We start from the raw sequence: 23,215 nt of genomic DNA, 5'->3' as shown, positions 1-23,215 counted from the left end.
CCGTCCTCACCGGCTTACAGCTCTTATGGATTTTCTCGCACACTTAAAATACATTTAATTTACATAATAGATGCTGGAGTGAGCCTCATGCTGTAGGAATGTGTTTGTCTTTCCTTCTACATATTTCTATAATCAGTTTAAACCTCTGGCATGTCTTGTATTTTGAGTATTTCCCATGGTCCAAGAGTGAATTCCCAGCTTTGTGAGTGTCCTCCACTGCTGATGGGTTTAACACCTGCCCCAGAGGTCCCGGCGTGCAGCCCAGTCCCACCAACACTGCTGACATCAGACCACTGTCAGAATGTGAGATATTGCTCCTAAAATATTCCCATGATCCCCCTTGTTGATTTCGAATGTGTTTGGGTCCAGTTTGTTATTCCCCAGGGTTTCACAAATATTCAGCTTTCTCATATATTTTCCAGTTGTGTGTATATGTGTGTTCTGTTTGGACCCATTAGTGCTTGATTCAGTTTGTTCTTCATTGTAGATTTTAATTTCAGTCTTTAGAGACTCCACATGGGCATAAAAAGGCCCAACTAGTCTTTCTTCCATTGTCATGACCATGTACAATTATAGATGAGTTGAACATTAGATAGCAGTTTGCTGATATTTTGTCATCTTTTTGTGCAATTTGTTACCAAAAAAACTTGGATGTGCTTCTTATGATAGCAAAATATTAAAAGGCCCTGGACACGTATTTTCTATTTCCTCTTCTTTCAGTCATTATCTACTCACCTCCATGCCGATGGAAGGTCAGCTGAAGTTTCGTAGTCCACAAAACATTTCTGGAGCTTCACAGTAAAACAGTGTTTCTGACTTGTTTTAAAGCGTAACAAATTAATAAATATTCACTATTATATATAATTATTTATCACTAACACATCAATCTTATCAAGCCTGTTTGTACAGCTACAATTTTATCATACCTGATCAAAACAGAGGCCATACTTAACCTTAACATTATGCTTGAGCTCAGCAGAAAAAGGAAAAATTTTGAACTTTGGATAGAGGCAGGAGATCTGTTTCCCCGTGCTTCCAGTCTTTATGCTAAGCTAAGCTAAGTAGCTCCCGGCTCCAGCTCCATACATTATGGGAGTACTGACATTCTCATGTAACTCTTTGTAGCAAAGCAAATAAGTATATTTCTCATAATATCAAACAATTTCTGTGAGATATGAAATTAGGTTTTCAGGTTTAAGTTTGGGGTTTATAGTTAAGTCTTCTTTTGATGACAGCAGTTCTCGTGTCAGGGTGGCTGAAGATTCTTCATTAGCTCGGTCCTTTATCAAACAGCCAGCTGAATATGTAATAATGTTCAAGATGGACTCCCCTCAGTGTTTGCATTCTGGTCTTCAGCATGAGGCAGGGGTGTGTTGTTTCAGGGAACACAGAGGAGGAGTGGGGAGGGGAGCGTAGAGGAGCTTGATGGTGCATGCTTGTTAGCCTGAAATATCCATGCAGCAGCTGCACCATTTCCGCGGCAACACCTGTCGCCATGGCGCTGAGTTGTCGACATGCCTCTGTGTCAGTGTCTGCATGTCTGAGGCGCCGCAAATTCACAGCGTGTCCGACCTCTGAGAACGCACACACAGAGTACACACTTACTTCCCAAGCTAATGCTGTGCAATGTTCAAAATCTCATGCATGCAGCACAGCATCCTTCATGCAGTGGTGCCAACATGTCGCCCACTCACACACACACACATACATACATACACATACACCTCTATGGCAGTAGTGGGAAGAAACAGCGAAATACGTAAGAATACTTTTTAGCTCATCGGCTTCTTTGCTGCATCCTTACATATTTAATTCCCTGCTTCCCTCCCCGCTCCATTCCTTCTCTCGTCACTCAGATGGGGAATTTTGCGTTTCCATGACAACCACAGTGGTGGAGGAAATGGATTAGATACTCTGCACTGTCTGTACTGGGGGTGTGGTCGCTGCTGGATGGGGGGAGGTTATGGGTTTATGGGGTATATGGCTTGTAAAGAGGGATTGAGGTTATGGTTGAGAGTAGTTTGCATGTATGTGTGTGTGTGTGTGTGTGTGTGTGTGTGTATGAATGTGTGTGTTGGAGAGAGTGTAAAAACAGGGTGGGGGCAGGAGATGCCCTCAAACCACACTGCACCAGATGGAAGCTTTGGATCCCCTCAAAACAAACACATTGTTCCATCTTGTCGAGTCAATGGAAACCAAATTGAAGCTTCATTTTGCCTTTTGAAGATCACATAACTTTATTGATTTGTTTTGCACATTTGACTCTTATAATGAAGTGAAGTGACACCTGATGCAACCTCTTCCTCTCATCTTCTCTCTCCAACCTGCTGCAGTAAAATCATAACGAGGCAATTAACCCCAACTCTCACTATCCCCCAGCCTGTCTTTCCCCCCTTCATTCCTCGTCTCCCTGTCTCCCCTCTGTCTGATTTCCATCCTCCCAGCTGAGAAAACAGGCGCGAGAGCTCTTGGCAGAGGAGATGAGGCGAGAGCGGGAGAGGGAGAACGAGTAGAGAGGGGGCTTTTCAGAAGAAGAGAAAAAGGGTCCGCTGCTTTGAAAGGGAGCATTGTGTTCTTCTTCCACATTGCTACAGCTCCATCTCTGTGATTCAGTCGAGCCAGCAGCCAGCACATTACTGTGTCTCTTTAAATCAGGGTACTGTTAGCCTTAGCAACGCTCAGGCTCCAGTGCTCCAGTGCTCCTGCTCAATGGCCTGCTCCTCTTCTTTCAGCCCAAGACCCATGAACTTGTGGTTAATGGGCACATTCCTCTCAGCTGACATGATGAATGAAAACAGGCTTTTTGGAAATTATCTGAGAATCATCGTAAATATAGAGAGTAAGTTTAAAGTAATGGATCAGTGGACTTGATATTTGTTGTCGTGCAGGACAGTCAGGGTGTATTTTTGGAGCTGGCTGAGTGTGCCAACAGGACAAAAAAAGACTCCATTCCTCTCTCTCCGTGTTAATTTTTTATTAGGAACATCCATCCAAAACTCAGCAGAGTCTCTTTCTCTCTGTCTCTGCATGAGGAGAACTCACATTAACCCACTGCTGTCTGAGACTTTCATATGTAATCTCCTCTAAGTGTTCCACTTGGATTTAGGCCATGTTTAACTTAACTGTGGCACTCTGACCATGTACATTTCATCCCAGAGTCGTTGCCTGGTAAAAGTCCACATTAAGCTGGTCTTTATCCCTGCAGTGTGTCCACAGAGACGTGCTCTGTCCTCCAACATGTGGTGACCCAGAGACAGCTGCAGGATAGGAAGAAGGAGGGAGTCGAGTGGAGGGGGTGCAGGGAAGGAAGAAGAGAGGAAGTCAGAGAGAGAGGATGGGGGGGTGGAGGGTTCTTTCCTTTTGCTGCACTACTGGGGAGGGGGGGAGTAAAACAGGCGCGTAAACTCACTTCCTGTCCCGCCACAAGCAGCCGTTACGTCACATCCTGCTCTTTCCTCACATGGATTAGACGTGATCCTCCCCAGCCTGAAATCAGATCCTGGTTTCCTCTGGCTGGACTTGTCTGGCAGCTCACACACTGTGAGAGAGAAGAAACAGCTCCACTCTTCTCTCTGCTCCAATTCTAGACAAATTACATTCAATTTGTTTATGAGGCTATTCAAGAAAATTGGTTTTCCACACTTTTGTTTGTGAGTGTGTTGGAAAGTTTCGACTTATTTTTGTTTCACTGACTTACCAGTATGTATGAGTGTGCCACATGCCTGCTTACATAGACATGTGACACATTCAGGAAGTGATGATGCCTGTTGCTCTCTCTTGTGTCCGGGCTGTCTGACTAATGTTATTAAGTTCACAGGCGGGCCATTGTAAAGTTCCAGTCTGCTACGGCTTCCCTTCTTTGGACAGCACCGCTATACATTACTGATTTGAAGTTTTTTGCCTGTGTGTGACTGTGTGTGTGTCACTCTATTGTGTGTATGTCTGTGTGTGTGTAATCAGTAGGAATGTGCTTAATTAAGCGAGATAGGGTGGGGGGACCTAAACGGGGCAATAAAAGAACAATCTCTCCATTCTGCTGGGTCTCCCCTCAGGGAAATGGATGACACATGGGGACAGTGAGGACAGCAGGAGTCTCTGTGAATCACCGGATGACAAACATCAGCTGACAAAGTGACTCTAAAGCTACTCTTATAGCAAATATCAATGCAACACGTTTGTCTTTCCTCCCATTTTCCAAGATCTAAGACTTTCCTCACACAAAAGGTTTATTTCTCTCAAAGTTGGTTAGCCAGGATTATCTTTTAGGTGTGTCTTGGGCTGGGCACTAAAAAGGCCACTCTAAAATGTTCAGTTTCCTCTAAAAAAAGACATTTACTGGCTATTGGTTTCCACATGACTGGGCCTACAGATATGCATGTTTTGGTCACAGATACTCTACTCTAGCCTGACTCATCGGATGTGGACTGTGGGTATGACATGCACAAGAAAACCAGTCAGTATCTTGTCCACTCCTCTTCAGTAGCTGTGCAAAGCCTGGATATTACAGAGAAATGTAACACACTGCAGTACGTGTTGATCCAGAGCATCCCAAACATGCTCGCTGCCATGCAAGAACTAGGAGGGGAGAAGCACGCAGATGAGCTTCCCTGAGAAGATTTCTGACAATATGTGCCAAATTCTTTGGTTTTGTAAACCAACAGTTGTATCAGTTGTCTGGATGGCCGGTCTCTGGCAATCATACAGGTAAAGAAGCTGTAGATGGAGGTCCTGGGCTGGCGCGTCCACACGTGGTCTGGATCTGTAAGGCCAGTTGGATGTATTGCAACAGCTCTTGTGGACATTCCTGCAGTCAGTGTGCAAAAAAGACACTCCCTCAAAACTTGTGACATTTTTCCAGCTCGATATTTTATCGCGATATGTTGATATCAACCTGATATCAACACCTATCAGGTTGATGGATTATCTTGGCAAAGGAGAAGTGCTCTCTGACAAAAATTTGAGAGAACTGAGCCTTTTTGTGTGCACAGAAAAAGACTTGGATCTTTAATTAAAAAAGGAATGGGAGCAATAACAAGTGTTCTATTTTTATTTTTTGCCAAAGAGCATATAAATCATGGACCCTTTATAAATACTAATTCAATTTCCTTTCATTGTTCCTCACAATTAGAATAGCTCCCAAATGAAGTCACACAGTGAATCAAACTGGGATAAACCCAGTGCATTATTACCTCTGACTCATCCCTGTGTGTGGGATATCCTCCTCTCCACTCTGCCATGTTTCCTGCATATGACTCTGACAAAAAAAGTGTCCAGCTTTGACTAATGACTGAATATGTTTGTCTTCCTGCAGGTCATTCAGCTCAGAGCGGAGCCAATAATGGCCAGTGCATGGATCTGTAATGAAGACGTGGAGAACAGAGGAAAGCATCCAGCCGCTGGGGCTGACAGTTGCTGTGGCAACAACATAACACAATGAGAGAAGGGTGAGAGGAGTCGGCCATTTTGGGTATGTGAATCTGCAGTGTTTGATGTGGGAATGCTGCTGTGTGAATAACTGGATTATTGACTCAGAATGATTTTATTTAATCTAAAAGAAGGAATGTTCACCATGAAAACTAGTTTATTTTAAATAAATTAAGTGACCTTTTTCAGGTTTTCTCTCACGTCTCATAGCATTCGGTCTTGTGTTATCTTCAGCCTGTAACCTTAACTTGTAAGAATTGCATTAGCTGGCGTTGCCATGATTCATGAACAACATTCACATCATCGCCATCCCTCCAGCCCTCCTCCTTCCATCCCCCAACATCTGCAGCAGAGCCTGCTCCTTTTGTTTTGCTTGGTGACGTCCCATGGGCTATTTATAGGGACGTATGTTATTGTGTAAGACCTTATGAAAGGCACAAAGAGCCTGAGCAGGCTACCATGTTCCCTGTAGTGGCCCCAGGATCTCTGAGAGGAAAGCTTAAGAACATGTGGCTTTAGTATGATGAGCCAGAGGAGGAGATGGATAGTTTAGGTGGAATGAGCTGCGTGAATATAGATGTTTTTACTTTGATCGTTTCCTCATTGTGTTGTCTGAATACAAAAAACTGATTTATGGTAACAATAGCAGACATCACACAATGTAAGGTCAGGTGTTTATATGAGGTCAATTTACAGCCATTGTTTTTTGTTTAACCTTCTGATGATACCTATATCAATTGTATTAATCACCACTCTATGAGGACAAATCAGCTGACATGCTTGCCAGTAAACAGCAGTTAGGGAAGTGTTATCTGTACTGCTACATCAAAATGAAAGATTATCTAAAATACCACATTTTACTCCTAATTGGGGATTTGATATTTACTAAAATAATTCTCTTGCTGACTTTTAAAATGTACATTTTTATAATTAATTAATATTTTGTCTTCTTTTTACAGCCTTTTATCTGCCACAAAGAAACCCTGAAATGAACCAGGTATACAGCAAAGCTTCATGGGAAACATTGGGAGTGCTGCAGTCCTGCTGAATGTGGGTCACACAGACAAAAAGCCCCAAGCAAAAATTTTAATGCAAGACACGCTGGGTCTTAAATGATGCACAAAGTTAACTCACTCAAACTGTAGTCTGTATGAAATTTACACATATTAGCATAAAACAAATTACAGACACAAGTATTTTTTAAATGAATTTCAGAATCTTTTTATTTGAAATGTCAGTGTTCAAGAGAAAATAAAACAGCAATATAAATATTAGCATAAAAATAAGAGTAACACAGGGGTATAGCGTGGGGGGCTAAGCATTTGATAAGAAAGATAATACAGCAGGATAGAGTAGTATTAATTCAGCAGCGGACGGACTTACACATATATAATATTTATAATCATTTGTTCATATGGACAGAAAGAGAATGAGAGGCATTCTTTCACAAATGCACGAGATAAAATCACCGCAAAAGAACATTAAGAGGTTACAGAAGGATAGAAACATTTCCATATTTTTTTGTTTTGTTTCTTTACAGGGTGATAAAAGATAGAGAGAAAATGAACACAAAAATATGCGCAACACATATCACAAGTTAACTAGTCTACGTGTGTCACTTTGTTTACTTATCTAAAGTTATCTTTAATTCATTTATTTACACTGAAGAGTTAGTTGGCTTCCATGGTGCTTAGTTACTACATTGCAACACAAACTGTTGAAGAACATCTCAGATTTTTATTCATTATTGATTTTTTTTTTTTTAAACCGTGGTTTTCTTATTTTTCTTGAAAAACAAAATGCAACACATTCCAGTAGTAAGCCACGCCTTGTGGAGAGGGACTCTTGTTTTTGAAAATGTTGGACGTGGTCCCTGCTATACAAACAACTGGCTCATACCGTCGACAGGACTCGTGTTTATTTACAGTGGGAGAAGAGCCTCACAGGACCGGGGAGTGAAGGGGAGAGGGGAGTGGTAGAAAGGCTGGGGTTTCCCATTGATTTCAATGAAGAGGAGGGATATTTCAAAGGGCTCTCGAGTGGCATCTCCTCACCAACAGGGACAGCTGTGCTCGGCTCTGTTGACCTCTACCTGGGTCAGTGCATTAGAGAAAGTTTCAGGGATGGGCGGGTCAACAGTGGTTCCTCTGTACATTCAGTGGGTAGAGCCAAGGTGTTTTCCCCACCCCCCTGGTTGATGCCATGGTGCCACCCCAGCCTGTGTACCCCTCACCACAGCCCCCTCACTCCCCCTGACCTAGCCTGCAAGCTGCCTTTTCTCATGCAGTTGTATCTGGCCAAGAGGCCTGACAGACAGATGGACGTCAAAGTAAAGACTTCATATCTTATACAAACATTTCCTCTATGCTATCGAATCGTTATCTCCCAAAGAAAAAACATGTTACTGTGTCACATCAAGAAGTGTCTTCACTTCATAGATAGTGAGGGGAAATACTCTAGTGGCTTGCAAAGTCTCTAGAAACTCCTAAGCACTTAAGTTGACCACATCTATGCGTTTCCCTAAAGACTGAAGTGATTACTACCCCTACATCATCTCATCAGAATACGAACAGTGCATTTCTCTTTGTTTGGCTCTCAACGTGGGGTAGTGAGTGAGGGGAGGACACGAGCTGGGTGTGAAGAGGGGAGGGTAGAGGGTGCAGGGCAGCATGACATGTCTGTGCCCATCTGGAGGTGTTATACAAGAAGCCAGTCCCTGCTGCTATACCACCTGCATGGACAGCATGGCTCGTGACTCCATGACACAACGCCAGGCCACACCACCCCCACCCCCACCCTCTGCCAGCCACTCCTCTGGGTGCATGCTCAGGTCATAAAAATATCATTAAAATCCTTTTTTTAAACTATGATTACAAAAGTAATTCTCATTTTGTGTCAAGTAAATGCTACATGTGCATTATATTGACCTGCGATTGGAGGGAGGATTACAGATTCAGGATTTCCTCCTCTTTGCTTTTGCAATGCATAGTTTGCATCTCTAAACTAGTATATGCAGTTTGAACCTTAAAGAGCATGCAGAAGAGTTTGTAACACCTGTCAAACGAAAGCCTCATATCTACAGGACTTATGCTTTAAGACCCTGCAAGGCTGACCCTATATAGGAATCTAATGGATGGCAACTAGCGTACTTTACAATAGATGACTTTCCTCCTCAGGGAAAGAGCACAATAAATCCAACATGAACGACACTAACATTTCGTCTCTGAATACATCACTGCGTATAGCCTTGTCATCCCAGCAAGGTTCCTTACACTGAATCTTTTTGTCCAAGTTCATTTGATTTTGCCAAAATAAAAAACAAACAAAACAAAAATCACTATAACCCCCCATACCCTGCCAAAACTATCCACCGACAAAGATTACGTGAGAAATACTCGACCTTCAGCACAACACGGGTTATCAACACCAGTAACAGCCTTCAGCACATTCAGATTCTTTAGACACTCTTTCAAAGAACCATCAACATCGTCCATGTGGTCAAAAGTGATTTGCTGTCATTATTTAGACCGTGGCTAGCATGAGTGACAGCAGAGCAGTAAGATATTTAATGGGAAGGGTATGGGAGGTCGAATTTCTCATCAGATCAGGCCGGGTTTATCTCCACCTCTCTCCGTCCAGCTCTACTTCTTCTCCTTCTTGGTGGACTTCTTCTTGGAGGCAGGGGTCTGGGCGGCCTTGGGGGGCTCGGGCTGGGCTGAGGCCTGGGGCGGGGGCAGCGCCTGCTGGGTGGCCTGCTGGGCTGTGGCCTGCTGCTGCTGGGGGTTGGAGGTGAGGGTGGCCGTGCTGCCGGGGATGTAGACGTTCTGGCGATAGTCGGGCACGTGCTGCAAGGTGAACTGGGGGCTGTAGCGGGTGCTCAGGCCCATTGTGCCGGGTCCCAGAGTGGCTGTAGCCTCGCTCACTTCTGGGGAGAAGAGAGACAGAGTGGGGGAATAAGGGATGAGGAGGGAGAGGAGAGAGGGATGAAACTTGTTAGACAACAAGAAATTGAAAGTTTTAGTGTTGCAGTGTTATATTGAAGCAGTGAAATGAAAAAAGGGTCATAAAAGGAGACTAATCTCATTACTTTTAAAGCCTATTAAAGAGTTAAGGTACTTGATTGAAGAGGGATTCTGTATCAACATTGGATTTAATTTAAACAAATCCCAATGCTCAGCAAAACATGAGTTTGCAGTGAGCGAAACTAAAAACTGAGGGCATGAGTAGAAGAAAAATGAGCAAGAGAGGCAAAAGAGGTGTTACAAAATGGTCGATTGTGTGCAGATGTTTTCTTTCTACAAGCAATGATGAAACGATCTCCCCAGCAAACTCCTCTGCCTTCTGGTTTTCTATCACGCCTGCCCTGAGTGAGTATGTGCACGAGCATGACGTAGCTGCTCAGCTCATAATTCTCCCACAGCCCCTGCATTGCAGAGCCAGAGACACAAACGCTCCCTCCCCCAATCCTGTAGCTGCTCTCAGCCTACATAAACACACATGAGCACACAGATACTGTCATGCTCACCACACTGGCTTCCAAAAAGCCAAAGCAGTGACAGAAAACATTATGTTTTAATACTCTTTCTTCTCTAGCACAGCGCTTTATTAATTCATTGCGTTGTGCTTATCAACACAGTGACATTAAGTTTAGAGGAGACAGAGACGACCTTCAGTGTTTATCACATGCACTGTTTGCTCTTTCCTTCCTGATGGCACTGACTGTTCCTTCTATCTAACTTTGTGCTGACATGCAGGTTACAACGTAGCCCAAGACAGAGCCTTTTCTCTCTCTGTCTCTCTGTTCACTACAATGGAAAAATTTCACACCATGTCCGGTGCAGTGTCCAAGAGGGGGAGGGTGTGTGTGAGGAGGGAGGGCGGTGTGATGTGTCAATGGTTAAAATAACAGTGGAAACAATGACTTGAGTCTATGAGGTAATACATCTTGTTGAGTTTGTCCCTGCATCATTTCTGTGTATTTTGTGTTAGACTGTCACTGTAATTTGTGTTGCTCAGCCCATTCTCAAGGCCAACTTGATGTGTATTTTTCCAGGTTATTACGAAGGCTTCCACAGTAACAGCCCAAAGATGAATCACTGTATTCCCCTCCGTGCTAGTCACTGCAGGAACAGAGATATAGGACAGTAGATACGTTGTGAAATATGTGAATCTCTGGTTATGTATGAACCTACAGGTTGTATATTACATAACTGTTCATGTTGCTCTTCAGCCATCTGTTTATGATAAAACACTGTGCATGTGATTCATGTGTACAGTGGCAACATGCATCTCTGTAATGTTATTCAGTTCAACACATCAACTTGACTGTTTATCTGAGGAACTGCAGGTAGTGACGTCCAGTGTCTGGGTATCATATGAGGCTTCCTCTGGATGCTTTTTAGCACACGTAACCCCATGGAAACATCAATGTGGGCACAGAGAGGCTTTATCAATAAGCAAGTCTGGCTATTTGCCCTCTAACCAAACAGGAACCTAAATAAACTGCCGCTGCCCACGCACACCCTCGCTTAGCTTATGGAAGAAAGACATTGATGTGGAAAAGAGAGGATGAGTTGATATAAGGCAGGAAGAAGATGACGAGGTATAGGACTCACCGTTAGCTGCAGCCATCAGGGCCTGGAGCTGCTCAGCTTCAGTTGGGGGCTGGGGCCAGGGGCCAGTTCCCATGGCAACCTCGGGTCCTCCAGTTGCCCTGTGGCGAAAACGAGGAAAGAATAACTGTAAACAACTAGTGGCTCATCCTCTGCATTGTGTGTGTGTGTGTGTGTGTGTGTGTGTGTGTGTGTGTGTGTGTGTGTGTGTGGTTAGCTGACTGGTTTTAACAGTTGGTGGTTTATGGTGTAAAGGCAAAGCAGCTGATGGCAAAGGCACACAGCCTGAGGAGACCTCGGCAAGGATAACAAGGAGGATGTATAGTATACAAAACAGGGCGTGTCGCATACAAAGGTGCACTCTTAAACACACTCTCGTTAAGGCATGTGCAAATTGTGTCTGCACACAGACGCACAGTAGCAAGCGTGTTCGCGCACTCACACACAGTAAACACCGAGCAGCATTCACTCTCTCTCTGTAATGACCATGAGCACTGCGCCGTCTAGTAAATCTGATTAAATATTTAATGATGCCACCTTTAAAGGAAATAGCAGTCTGCATAGTCACACATGCAGCGCTCAGTGAGCACTGAACATTTCCATCTGGGCAAACTTCACCTTCAAAGGCTTGTTTACTTACAGTCTGCAATTTGCATGTGGGGCAACAGAGGAGAAAGCAGACCTGCGATTTATTATACCCACCTACTTATTTCCATTCCCACACTTGTGACACACCAACACTAGCTCTACAACTGACAACTGGGCTCTGCTCCTGTTCCCAAAGTGCTAATAAAGCCTTATCTTCTTTTTTACAGCACGTCAGTGTGATATCTTCACACTACTTGTACACTATGTAAAAAAAAGAAAAAGAAAAAACGAATAATGCAACTTTACTTCATTAGAAGACCTGCCAAAGTCACAGAAAATCAAATAAAACCACTATGGATGCTGCATCTAGAGTTGTTCCAGAGAAAAATCACTATTTATGGTTTAAACTACTCTCTGAACCTCTTGAATTTTGTTTCTGCGTGTGCAATATATTGGTTATTTGACTGTTCGGGGTATAACAAACCAACTGAGGACATTTAGCAGAGGATCATTATCCCACAGGGACATGGGTAAGAGGTCGTGGTGGAGTATACAGCTCCAAAGAGGATAGTAAACAACACATCAGGGATTAAAAGGACACAGAGGTTTCAGGTTCATCTTCCTCACAAATAAGGGCTGTAGTAGTAAATGAGGGAAGCTGGAATGTATGTAATAGATATTGTGTTAAATGCATGGGATGTGGAGAGGAACGCTCTTTTTTATTAAAACTAACAAAAAAGAACTCCTGGATAAATTGGTCTACTCTTAAAAGAAAGTAAAGGACACAGTGAGGGGAAAAAGTGAAAAAGGAATTCTAACAAAAAACAGCAATTTGTTTTAGAGCAGGTTGCCAGGTCTCACTGCCAAAACTCTGAAGTGGTTTTCAGTTCGGTGCCAGAGAGAGACCGAGGGAGAGAAACATGTACGTCCTGTGCCAGGCAGCCAATGAGAAACAGGCTGGGTAAAAGCAAGGTCACTGGAGCCAGGGGCAGCCATTTTGTGCCTCTCTTCATATCTCTTAAGATAAAAGGGAATGCTTCATTTGTGCTAAATTAGCGTCTCTCTGTACTTATCACATCCTGTGGTTGTGTAAAGCCCTTCCTGTGGTCAGGGTTATCACTTCCTGTGGGCAAGATTGTGAACTGTGGTCCAGAGGGATGTATGTGGTTGGCCAGACAGGGCTATCGTTTTTCCTCTGCAACCTTACATGACATGCTTAATGTCTACAGATGGCTCCCCTTGTTGTTTTGCAGAAAACCTCCTAGACTTTAACTTGAAACTTTAACTGAAGCCCATTTAGCCAGTCACATGGTGACCATGCTGACATCTGTCTCATCTGCATGTTGACCACAGGAGTTTAATGTGGATAACTGTTTCCTTCATGGAGGAACTTTTTAACCTCCACCAGGCATTTTAAGGTAATCAATCATGAGACAGCTGTCTGCATTGTCTCGGTCTTGTCTCGGTTGTCTTTAACTGGACAATTCACATGAAGAAGCCAAATGTGGGTGGTGATTGAGCTACAACCATCACAGACATACATCAAAGGCAACACTGTATGGTAAGCCAGTCTTCTAGAAGGAACAAGAGCTCTAACGATATAATGACCAAATGTATAGCACACATACAAGGCATAACAAATCTACAAAACACTGCACGCAAACTCAAAAGTGTCACAATCCTTTCTACGCCACAGCAGGCATTGTGGCCTATGCACATCGATCAACAAACCCCATCAAACTTTTAGGGAGACTAACAGAAGCTATGGGTTAGGTACATCTACACACAGCACAGCACTCAACTGCAGTGCACTATCTAAAAGATTTTAGCCACTCTCTGCCCTTATCAGCTGATGTGTGATCAGGTCAGTGAGTGAACAAAACTGAACACTGATCAGGTACTAAGGACAGAAAATGATCAAATACAGTCTACATCTAAATAGGTACCTTGTCCCATTCTTCGGAGTCCATCGTATGTGTGTACCGTATGGCATGTGGGGACTAAAAACACAACAAGTTATACAGTCTGAAAGAATCATTGTGTATTTGAAAGTTGGAGTTAGTCTAAGGAAAAGGAAACTGCTGCGCTGTTGTGCTCTAGATCTCAGTGGAAAATATGTTGAGTCTGTCATGTCCATTTAAAATACCAGAGATGGAGAGAGTTAGGTTTATTTTTCTCCACCACTGACATGAATCAGTTCCAATGTGTCTAAACTCCCTGTGGTATTCCATAACGACAGTGCCGTGTGTTTGTGTGTCTAACATTTTCCTGACTTGGCTCATAAAAGTGTTCTGCCCCAGCTGGTATGTTTCAGGGCGAAGCCTTGACTCACAGAATGTGTTGTGCAATCATTGTTGTGAAAACTGCACGCGCCCCATTTGAGCCCACAGAATATCGACAAATAGCATCATCAACCATCAACACAAAAGCTCACTAAAACACACAACTGAAATACAGAAACACAATTCATCTATTGGCATTTAACAGACGAGTCACAAGTGTCGAAATTAAATGTGACAGAACTAGTCAGTGCGACCTCTCAGATATCAGTATATGAAGAGAGAGCAAGAAGGATAAATACACTGTCCCATCCCCCCACTAGCTCTGGTCGCCGTCCCTCATCAGTAGTACTGAGTGATGGCGCACAGGCTCAGAGAGCGCAGAGAGGAGAGGAACAGGAGGAGGGGGAGGGGGAGGGGGAGTGGAAGCTGCGGCAGCCATTTTATAAAGCAGCCTGGAAACAGGCAGAGATGCTCAGTCAGGAGTGTAAATCAACAATCTGAATTCACTGAGCAGAATCATGCAGTAAAAAAAAATGCATCATCACTACACCATAATTAAAAGTCAGGTTCAGATGTTTGCATTGTGACTTTGATGTCATCACTACTTTTACAATCAGCATCCTGCAGGCAGCCAGTTCTTATGGTTACAGCACTCTCTATCCACCGTCTCCCGCTTTTTTTATTCCTCATCCTTCATCACTCCCTCTATCTTTATGATAAGCTCGCCTTGTGCAGCGCAACAACATGTCCTTCACATACTGGGCATTTTATCAGTGTGTGTGTGTGTGTGTGTGCGTGTGTGTCAGTTTACTCACCCGCTAGGTCCGGGTCTCTGTCCCTGTGTGAAGCGCCAGTCATTGTTGGGAGGCTTTTGCTGTGAAGAGAAACAGAAGATGCAACATGAATTGTATGTTTCATTGCAACAACAGTGAGACGTTTCCAAAGTGTAACCTTGTTCTGTGTGTGATGTTGTATGTCTGTGTGTCTGTCTGTGATTTAGAAAAAAGCTTTTCAGATTTTCAGTGACGCTCAACAAAAGGGTTACAGATGGCAACAAATATCTGTATGCTCAGGCATCCATGTTGTCCAAAAGCTGTGGAGCATAAAATGCTGCAGAGGAACACACACACGCTCATAAACAAACAGACTGGGGCTTTGCTGATAAAATGGGACTCATAACTACAAACAAAAGACAGTAATAATATCAAAGAAAAGAACTACATGATCACATAAATGAGAAAATAGCTATAAAACAGTGTAATAAGAATGAACCAATGAAGCCAGAAGATTAATCAAAGAAGAAGAATTTTGATACCAATAAGGCTAGAATGGTGGCTCTGCAGTGATAAAAGCCTCTCTCATATCTACATGTCCTTGCTACTCTCTATTAATGACTCCAAGCCTATTGCACTCTTGTCCATCTCTACCTCACTGACCATGCCACCATGTCTCTTCCATCTCTCTAGCTCTTTCCCTCTCTCTCAGGCTCTCTTGTTGTGCAGTGATGCGGTGAATAGACCTCTTGGCTTGGCTCCAGATTCTGCCGCCTAATCGACACAAGAGCTCCCGGGAGAGTGAGGCCAGCGGGATGATGTGCTGCATTATTAAAAGAGCTGTTCTACCCGAGGGAATGATGGGACGAAGCGAGAGAGCAGGAGAGTAAACAGAAGGAGAAAATCTCTAAAAACATATCTACACAAAAAGAACAGTATTGGAGGATAAACTGGAGCATCTACTGTAAAAGATAACAGGTAACTAAGAAACAAATGCACCGTAATGTAGTGGATGCACAAAAAGAACAAGTGAAATGGGGAATAGTGTTCAGTATCCATGCAGACAAAACTGACTGCCTCGCCACAAAAAAAGAATTACAGAGAAATTAACAGCAACCTAAATAAGGGAGTAAAAGAAGGAACTGTGGTGTATCGTCTGGTCTAAGGACCTGTGAAGGCCACGGGGGAAGTGTGGATGATAACGAAGCAACATAGCCATCAGTTTTCGTTCAACAATACAAAAATATTTGGCAGTGGATTAAGATTTGGTGTCATCTATAAAAGGGTCTGTTTCATCTTAGTGGTAACTCAAGACAATCCGTCTTCAACATTCGGGAATAAGAAAAAAAAGTCTGCTTGGTTATTGCAACACATTGCAATTCCAGCACTCAGAAGCTGTCATTATTATAACATAAAAGGATAGAGGTTGAGGATGAGAAGAGGAGGGCGGATCTGACCTCTTCTTCATAGCAGAGCTTGGTCGATGTTTATCTAAAAATGGATTGAGAGATGAGTTTATGTGCGTGGGCACATGAGTCTGTCTGAGCTTTGGTAGGGAGAGAAAAAGATCAGCACTGAGTGGAGGCAAACATCCACTGAGGGGCCCAGCATTCCAGCTGTGTGACTCGTTCTCACCACACAAACACTCACGGACACACGCTCGTCATTTCCAAGGTCAGATCCCACCGCAGGCATGGTGAATAAAGGGTAACTGACTGACTGGGCTGCACTGCTAGCTTAAGGTAAACACCTCATGTGCTCTTATCTTGCATGCTTCATTACACATAACAAACAGAGAGGTAATGTCCATACAAATGCAACTATTCTCTGCTTAAGAAGAAAGTCATACTGAGGGAGTTCAACCTTTTACTGAACTGAGCCACAAAATGGCATGCAGGCATGGATCAAAATGTAATTGACTTTAGCTCAAATTATCAGAGAATCTTTAGATGTGCTTGTTATTTTATTACATAGTCTCTGAAGTGAGTTGATCCCTTGAGTTGATCCCTTCAAAATGTACAAGACTATTTTTTTGTACAGTGCAAGTTAAAGGCACGAGCTACAGAGAGAGGGTCAAATAGTCTACTCAGGGAGACTAGCCAGCGGAAGAGATTACAGTTCTGTTGGCCTGAATTCTCATTCAATAGAAAGACTTTCATACCAGCATGGAAGCTTTAAACACTGTCAGTCTGCTTCCTTTACAGCTGTAAGAGCTTTGAGGGCTCCCCATGTGAATTACAACCTGACTGAGCAAACGGCAACACAGTCTGTCAGTTGAAGTACTATCATGTTAAGAGATGAGATGGATATTCATCATGTGAGCACTGGGTTCATCAGAGGGTATAAGCTGGACTTAGTGGCATATGTGGACATCTGGACTTCATCCACCATATGTAGAAACAAGTGAATGTGAACTTTGCTAAAACATCTGGTTTACTGCTTAACCAAGTCTCTATTGTGTTACAAAAAGATTTATCCAGGTGTACAAAAGAAAATCAATGCAATCACCTCCCTTTCTCTTTCTCTCTCTATGATAGGGGTGGAAAACAATACAATACACACAAACACTTCACACAGGTCCATCTGGTACTCTTTGTGGAAGATTCAGTTTCCTAACACGCACACACAAATTGTATTAGTGTTAAAAGAGCTGAGGCTGGACTGCAGCTGGTGCTCTGTCTGAAAAGAGGAAGTCGTGTCTGTTCTGTTGCTCTGATAACCTTCAATGTACACACACATACACGCCACGCCATAAAACCTTCAGCACACAGGCATACATTCACTCTGTTCTCAATTCTCAGCAATAATTAGACCAATAGAAACCTGAAAATATATTTAAAAATAGTAAACGTAACCACTAACATGCTGTGTCCCTTACACTGTTGAATCATTACTAGCATTATAGGGAAGTCCTGAGCACTGAGACAGAGCACAATGTGTGGTGTTGATTTTAATATTCCTCTCCCTTAAACAAACATCATGACTCAACTGACAAAAGCCCCGAGGACAGTTTTCCTGAATGAACTGCATGAGCCAGTTTGTCGCATGTTTAGCCTTATCAACCATAAAAAAAGCATATTTAGAAAACACTCGGCCAAACTCAGTGCACGCGCCAACCCTTATGAAGTCATACGGACTCAAAGAGTGAAAACTAACACATGGTCATGGTATTTTTCACATCCTGCTTTAAATCTAGGATTCTACAAGTATAGAGAGGGGAATAACTGAATAACTGGAAATAGAAGTGCAAGTGATAACAGGCAAATCAGTAAGTGAGTCCAACTCATGACATGAGGATTACATGATATTAACTTTGTCCACTGAACTGGAAAGCCCCTTTCATCATGGGAATATTTCTCTTTCAATGCAAAGATTTACATGTTGCACGCAAATAAACTGTATAATTTAGTTGCCAATGTTTCAGGAGAAAAAACTTCATTTTTTCGCAAAGTTTCTGTGTTAGCACCTGCTTAAATAAAGCATGCCAAAACAGCACACTGCAAATGAATAGAGGATCCAAACTAGGGGAACTGGGAAGTGACAGACAATCGGGCACTAAGGCCCCAGGGTCCTACTAAAATTACACACTACTGGAGGGCTCCTCTGTACACACGCAGGCATATAAACACCCACAGTGATGGCTCCTGCTCTAAAGCCATTATAGTGCAGTTACTGTGCAGTCTGTTGCTGCGGCACACGTGCGTAAAAGCTATCCTTCCTTTTCCCTTTATCCATCCCTCTATCTCTTTTTCTCTGTTGTCCTCATTGCACACGTGTCACTAGAGCAGGGAGACAGATGGTACCCTGCTGACCTCAGGGCCAACCTAATTCAGCACAGAGAGAGTGGATATATAATACAGACTCATGAGAAACAGGAGATTCTTATGGATATTAAACACACACTAGGATAAACATCCTGTTGTGTGGAAATGAAATAGTTTTCACCAATCACCTTCAATCATCAACTCTACATTAAACATGACTGGGAATGAACCCTGAGGATGAATGGACTTGAAAAAGGATGTTTTCATTGAACTCCCTAAAATGATTCATCCTAGTGACAGAACTGTCAGCCATTTTCTATCCCTAACAGTGCCTCCACGGCATTAAAACCCAAAATGGGTTGTCTGTGTCTCATTCATGCGATTATTCCATTTGCTAGCCTTCCTTCACACCCCACTCTGAACACATGGAAAACAAAGTGCCATTTCTGACGAAGGATGTAAGAATGGAAATTAGAAAAGTCTGTAGAGAACTGACACAGTGAGAACAGCCTAGCTCATGTGATGCTGAGTCCTGGAACCAATCACTGAAGGTTCAGAGGACAACAGGAAGTCAGAGGTCAGGCCACTGACCCCATGAATTCCTGTTTTTCAGCTACTGCTTTATTCTTTGACTCTGTCCTCCCCACCCCTCTCACCATTTTCTTTGCTTGGCCCTTTTCCTCTCCTTCAACCCCATCTCTCCCTCTGTCATACTGTTCCCCTCTGTCTCCCAGCCATTTCACTGAGCCAACACTGCAGGACCTATTTTCATCTGTTTGTCTCCTCCTCTCCATCTGTTAGAAGCACTTATGTTCCCCCCTTTCCCCTCTCTTTGCCTTTTCTTCAACCATCTCCAACTATGTTCTCTCTGCCTGACTTTATCTGTATCTCTCTTATCCATTAAGAACAGATCCTCTCTGCCAGTTTAGTTACTGGAAGTCAGACATAGTAACCACATTTCCTAGCCTGAGGCCAGATTAAATATTAAGCCCAAACCTGTCTAGTAGGACAACAAAGCTCTAAGAGCTTTTGTGCCATGTAGAGAGAGGGATCTTTGTGCTGGAGCAAGCAGAATCTCAGATAAAATACTGCAGAGCTACGTGACTGAGAATATCTAGGTTAGCACTCCACTGTCATGAGTCACAGCATCAAAACTTTGATTAACCCAATCATTGTATCGATAAACCATCAAAATATCAAGAGTGCATGTGATAAACATTTCTTGAGTCACTTAATGCATTTCTCAAACCTGTCTATAAATACTTAAACACATGTACTGGTCCTATCCTGCAATGGCATATCTCACTAATGCCATGCTTGTTCTCCCATTTAATCCCTCACCTCACAGGCTGAGTTCATAAGGTACTTCCTGCTGAGTGTCGTGTTGAGTGTGTTGTTGTGACTCAGCATGGGTGTCTTCATAAATACAAAGTCACTCCGGCTGGATATGGTGGAGTAGCAGGGCCTGTAGGTGCGTGTGTGCGGCTCCTGGGAGCCTCCCACAACCTCCATATAGCGTATGGGTCCATCAGTATTGATCTGCAGGTGCAGGTCCTTGCTGGGCCTCTGATGGTAGCGGCTGGACCTGTGGCGACCATAGCAGCAGCAGTCAGAGCCTCCTAGCCCTGGGTCACGGTGCCGTAGGCAGCGCACAATGACAACAACAAAGGTGATGAAGGACACAGCTGATACACAAGCTAGAGAGATGATCAGGTACAGGGTGATGTCTGACATCCCAGTGCGGTGGTAGAAAGGTGGGTGGCGAGGGCTTGCTGGAGCATCGCTGGCTGTGCCCTTCTCATCCACAGTTACTGTAATGTTCACAGAAATGGACTTCGGCGGGTCGCCGTTGTCCTGAATTATGATCATGATGTCATAAGTCGAGCCCTCTTCCTCCTCAGCCCACTTGCGGGCTGTGCGGAGCTCACCGCTGTGTGCCCCAATACGAAACATGCCAGCATTTGGTCCAGGGGCAATGGAGTAAAACAGCCACGCATTGTGCCCACTGTCTGCATCCACCCCTACAAGTTTATTTATGAGGTGCCCTGGGCCAGCAGATGGGGGCACAGTGAGCTGTAATCTTTTGTCTTTTGGGTAGGAGGGGTGTACAATCACTGGTGCATTGTCATTTACATCCACCAGAAAAACATGTACAGTGACGTTGGCTGTCCGTTGGGGCACCCCTGCATCCCGGGCCTGCACCTCAATACGGAAAGCGTTAAGCTGTTCATGATCCAGAGAGCGCATGCTGTAGATGTGGCCGCTCTCTGGGTTAATGTAGACATAAGAAGAGATGGGCGAGCCCTGGACCATACTGGGAAGGATGGAGTAGGAGATGCGAGCATTGTCACCTACATCTGGATCAGTGGCTGAAACGACAGCAATGGGGGCACTGGGAGCATTGTTCTCTGGGATGTCCACAGAGTATGAAGGCTGGGAGAAGATGGGGGCATTGTCATTTACATCAGAAAGCTCCACCACAAAGGTGATTTGTGATGAAAGGGGAGGTGAACCAGCATCAGTGGCCGTGATGACAACTGTGTACTCTGCCACAGTCTCACGGTCCAGGTTTCCAGCAGTAATGAGGCTGTAGTGCTTTTCATAAGGTGAATTTAGTTTGAATGGCAAACCTGGTTGGACAGTTACTGTAACCTTCCCATTCATACCAGAGTCCAGGTCCCGTGTACTTATGTACGCTATCACAGTCTCTGGTGCGGAGTCCTCTCTAACAGGACTGTGCACTGATGTCAGTGTCACCTCTGGCGCGTGGTCATTCACATCAATGACGTCCACTATGACGTTACAGGAGCCCTCCATAGCGGGAGAGCCTCCATCTCTGGCCTGCACTGTGATGTGGTATGCAGCAGCTTTCTCATAATCCACAACACCCTTCACACGGATCTCCCCGCTTTTAGGATCCACACTGAAAAGGCTGCGAACGTTTTCCGGTGTGTATTTACTAAACAGGAAAGATATGTCCCCGTTGTTCCCCGAATCCGCGTCAGTCGCGTTCAGTTTCGTTACTAAAGTGCCCCGTGTAACATTTTCTAATAGCCTAACTCTCTTAACCGGCTCGTCAAAGACGGGCGCATTGTCATTTACATCCAGAATTTTAATGAGCAGAAGTGTTGAGCCAGACTTCTCTGGCTGACCCCCATCTACAGCAGTGAGCAACAGGCGAAACGAGGCCTGCGTCTCCCTGTCCAAAGCCTTATCCACTACTAGCTCTGGAAACTTGCTGCCGTCACTTTTAGTTTCCACTTTCAAAATAAAAAAGTCATTTGTTGCGAGATGATAAGTGCGTAATGAGTTGGTCCCCACGTCTGGATCGTGTGCGCTCTCCAAGCGGAACTTGGTGCCCGGTGCGGCCGCCTCTGATATCTCCAAAGAAAAGTTGCTGGTTGAAAACTGCGGTGAGTTGTCATTCACATCCAGAATGTCCACCACGACGCGATGAATGTCTAAAGGGTTCTCCAGAAGTATTTGAAGGTGTAGTGAACATGTTGAACTTAGTTCGCACATTTGCTCCCTGTCAATTGTTTGTTTAATAACCAAATCTCCGGTCGCCTGCTTTACCTCAAAATACTGCGTTGTGGATTCGGAGACCACCCGTAACCTCCTCTGAACAATCCCCTCAGCCGTGAGACTCAAATCTTTAGCGATATTTCCAACGACAGAGCCCGGGCTTAGTTCCTCCGATACAGAATAGCTGAGCTGAGCGGACGCAGAGGAGAGGCAAGCGAGATAAAAGTAGAGCCTCCACAGCCTCCCTCCTCCGGAGCGCTTCCTCTGTCTGGAGTCCATTGTGCTGCGCTCCGAGGATCGGAGAATGGGAAAGTTTTTAACTTCTTCTTTCACCGTAACGTATCCATAGTACTGTTAAAACGAGGCTGCCAGGCTTGATAGTAAACATTTCCGCTTTAAAAACAGATCGATGGGAAGTTTTGAAGTGATCATGACGGCCGTCTTTTGAGAGAAAACGAGGACGAAAATCAAAGTACTTTCTGCCTCCAGTGAAACTCTCTGCTCTGTCTCCTCCGCCTCACTCCCCTCGTGGGCGGGGAGAGGCCACAGAGGCCTACCCTCTCATTGGAAGACAGGGGTGGACCAGCTCTGTCACACAGCTCACACACACACAGGCTGAAAACTCTTCAGTGGCTCCACTTCCACTGACAGGCAAGTATCAACTTATTCTCATTTTAAAGGTTTGAGAGGACAATGAGATTAGACTAACAGAAGGAGGAATAAGTTATGACTGTGAAAGATGAAATTTAACAAGATCCAAGACAGAATAAATATGAAGGCTAGATGTTATCTTCCTGAATAACATTCATTGAAAGATTCAGTCACGTGCTCTCATTGAGAAGTCCTCATAGTCAAAATCAAGCAGCTGTTATTTATAGCAATGCTATTTGTATCCGCAGGGGGGCATGGTTTCCAAACTGGTTTTCTCCCTTCTCTAAGTACCGGTGTATATCAGAGGAAAGTTTAAATGGGGCTTCGTAATAAAGTAAAGACAATCTACAAAATGTTTCAAAGTTTATGGTAGTGACAGAAATGCCACGTTGCACACAGTTTGAAGATTCAGGCAATGTAGCCCAAATTAAAGAGAACACATATTGTGTTCTATGAGCAACAGCAAAAATAAAACATCATTGTTGTGAACAATACAAAAAAAAAAGGAAAAAAAAAAAAAGTATGAATTGGACAATGAAAGGGGTTGGGCAGAAAAATAGTGATGTGACCAGTATCACATTATCTTATTATAGCAC

The 23,215-nt window shown here is 43.9% G+C and overlaps 1 protein-coding gene across 6 annotated transcripts in view; it reads right to left on the bottom strand.

The window, feature by feature from the left end:
* Positions 1-7,667: 7,667 nt before the first annotated feature.
* LOC141013154 (protocadherin gamma-A2-like) overlaps positions 7,668-23,215 on the bottom strand; it is a 107,182-nt gene continuing 91,634 nt past the window's right edge. For 4 of the 6 annotated variants that reach the window (XM_073486743.1, XM_073486742.1, XM_073486745.1 and 1 more), the window contains exons 2-4: positions 14,722-14,780; positions 11,040-11,137; positions 7,668-9,349 (exon numbers count right to left, since the gene is read on the bottom strand). In XM_073486743.1, the coding sequence (XP_073342844.1) occupies positions 9,066-9,349; positions 11,040-11,137; positions 14,722-14,780 (441 nt within the window). In that variant the 3' untranslated portion in view covers positions 7,668-9,065. Of the gene's footprint in view, positions 9,350-11,039; positions 11,138-14,721; positions 14,781-19,784; positions 22,457-23,215 lie in introns of those variants that run through there. The other 2 variants (XM_073486740.1, XM_073486741.1) reach the window with 2 other exon arrangements.

This window comes from Pagrus major, chromosome 18, assembly GCF_040436345.1.
Source record: "Pagrus major chromosome 18, Pma_NU_1.0".
Lineage (NCBI taxonomy): Eukaryota > Metazoa > Chordata > Actinopteri > Spariformes > Sparidae > Pagrus > Pagrus major.
Note: the sequence above shows the minus strand (reverse complement) of the source record. Positions and strands in the feature narration are given on the sequence as shown.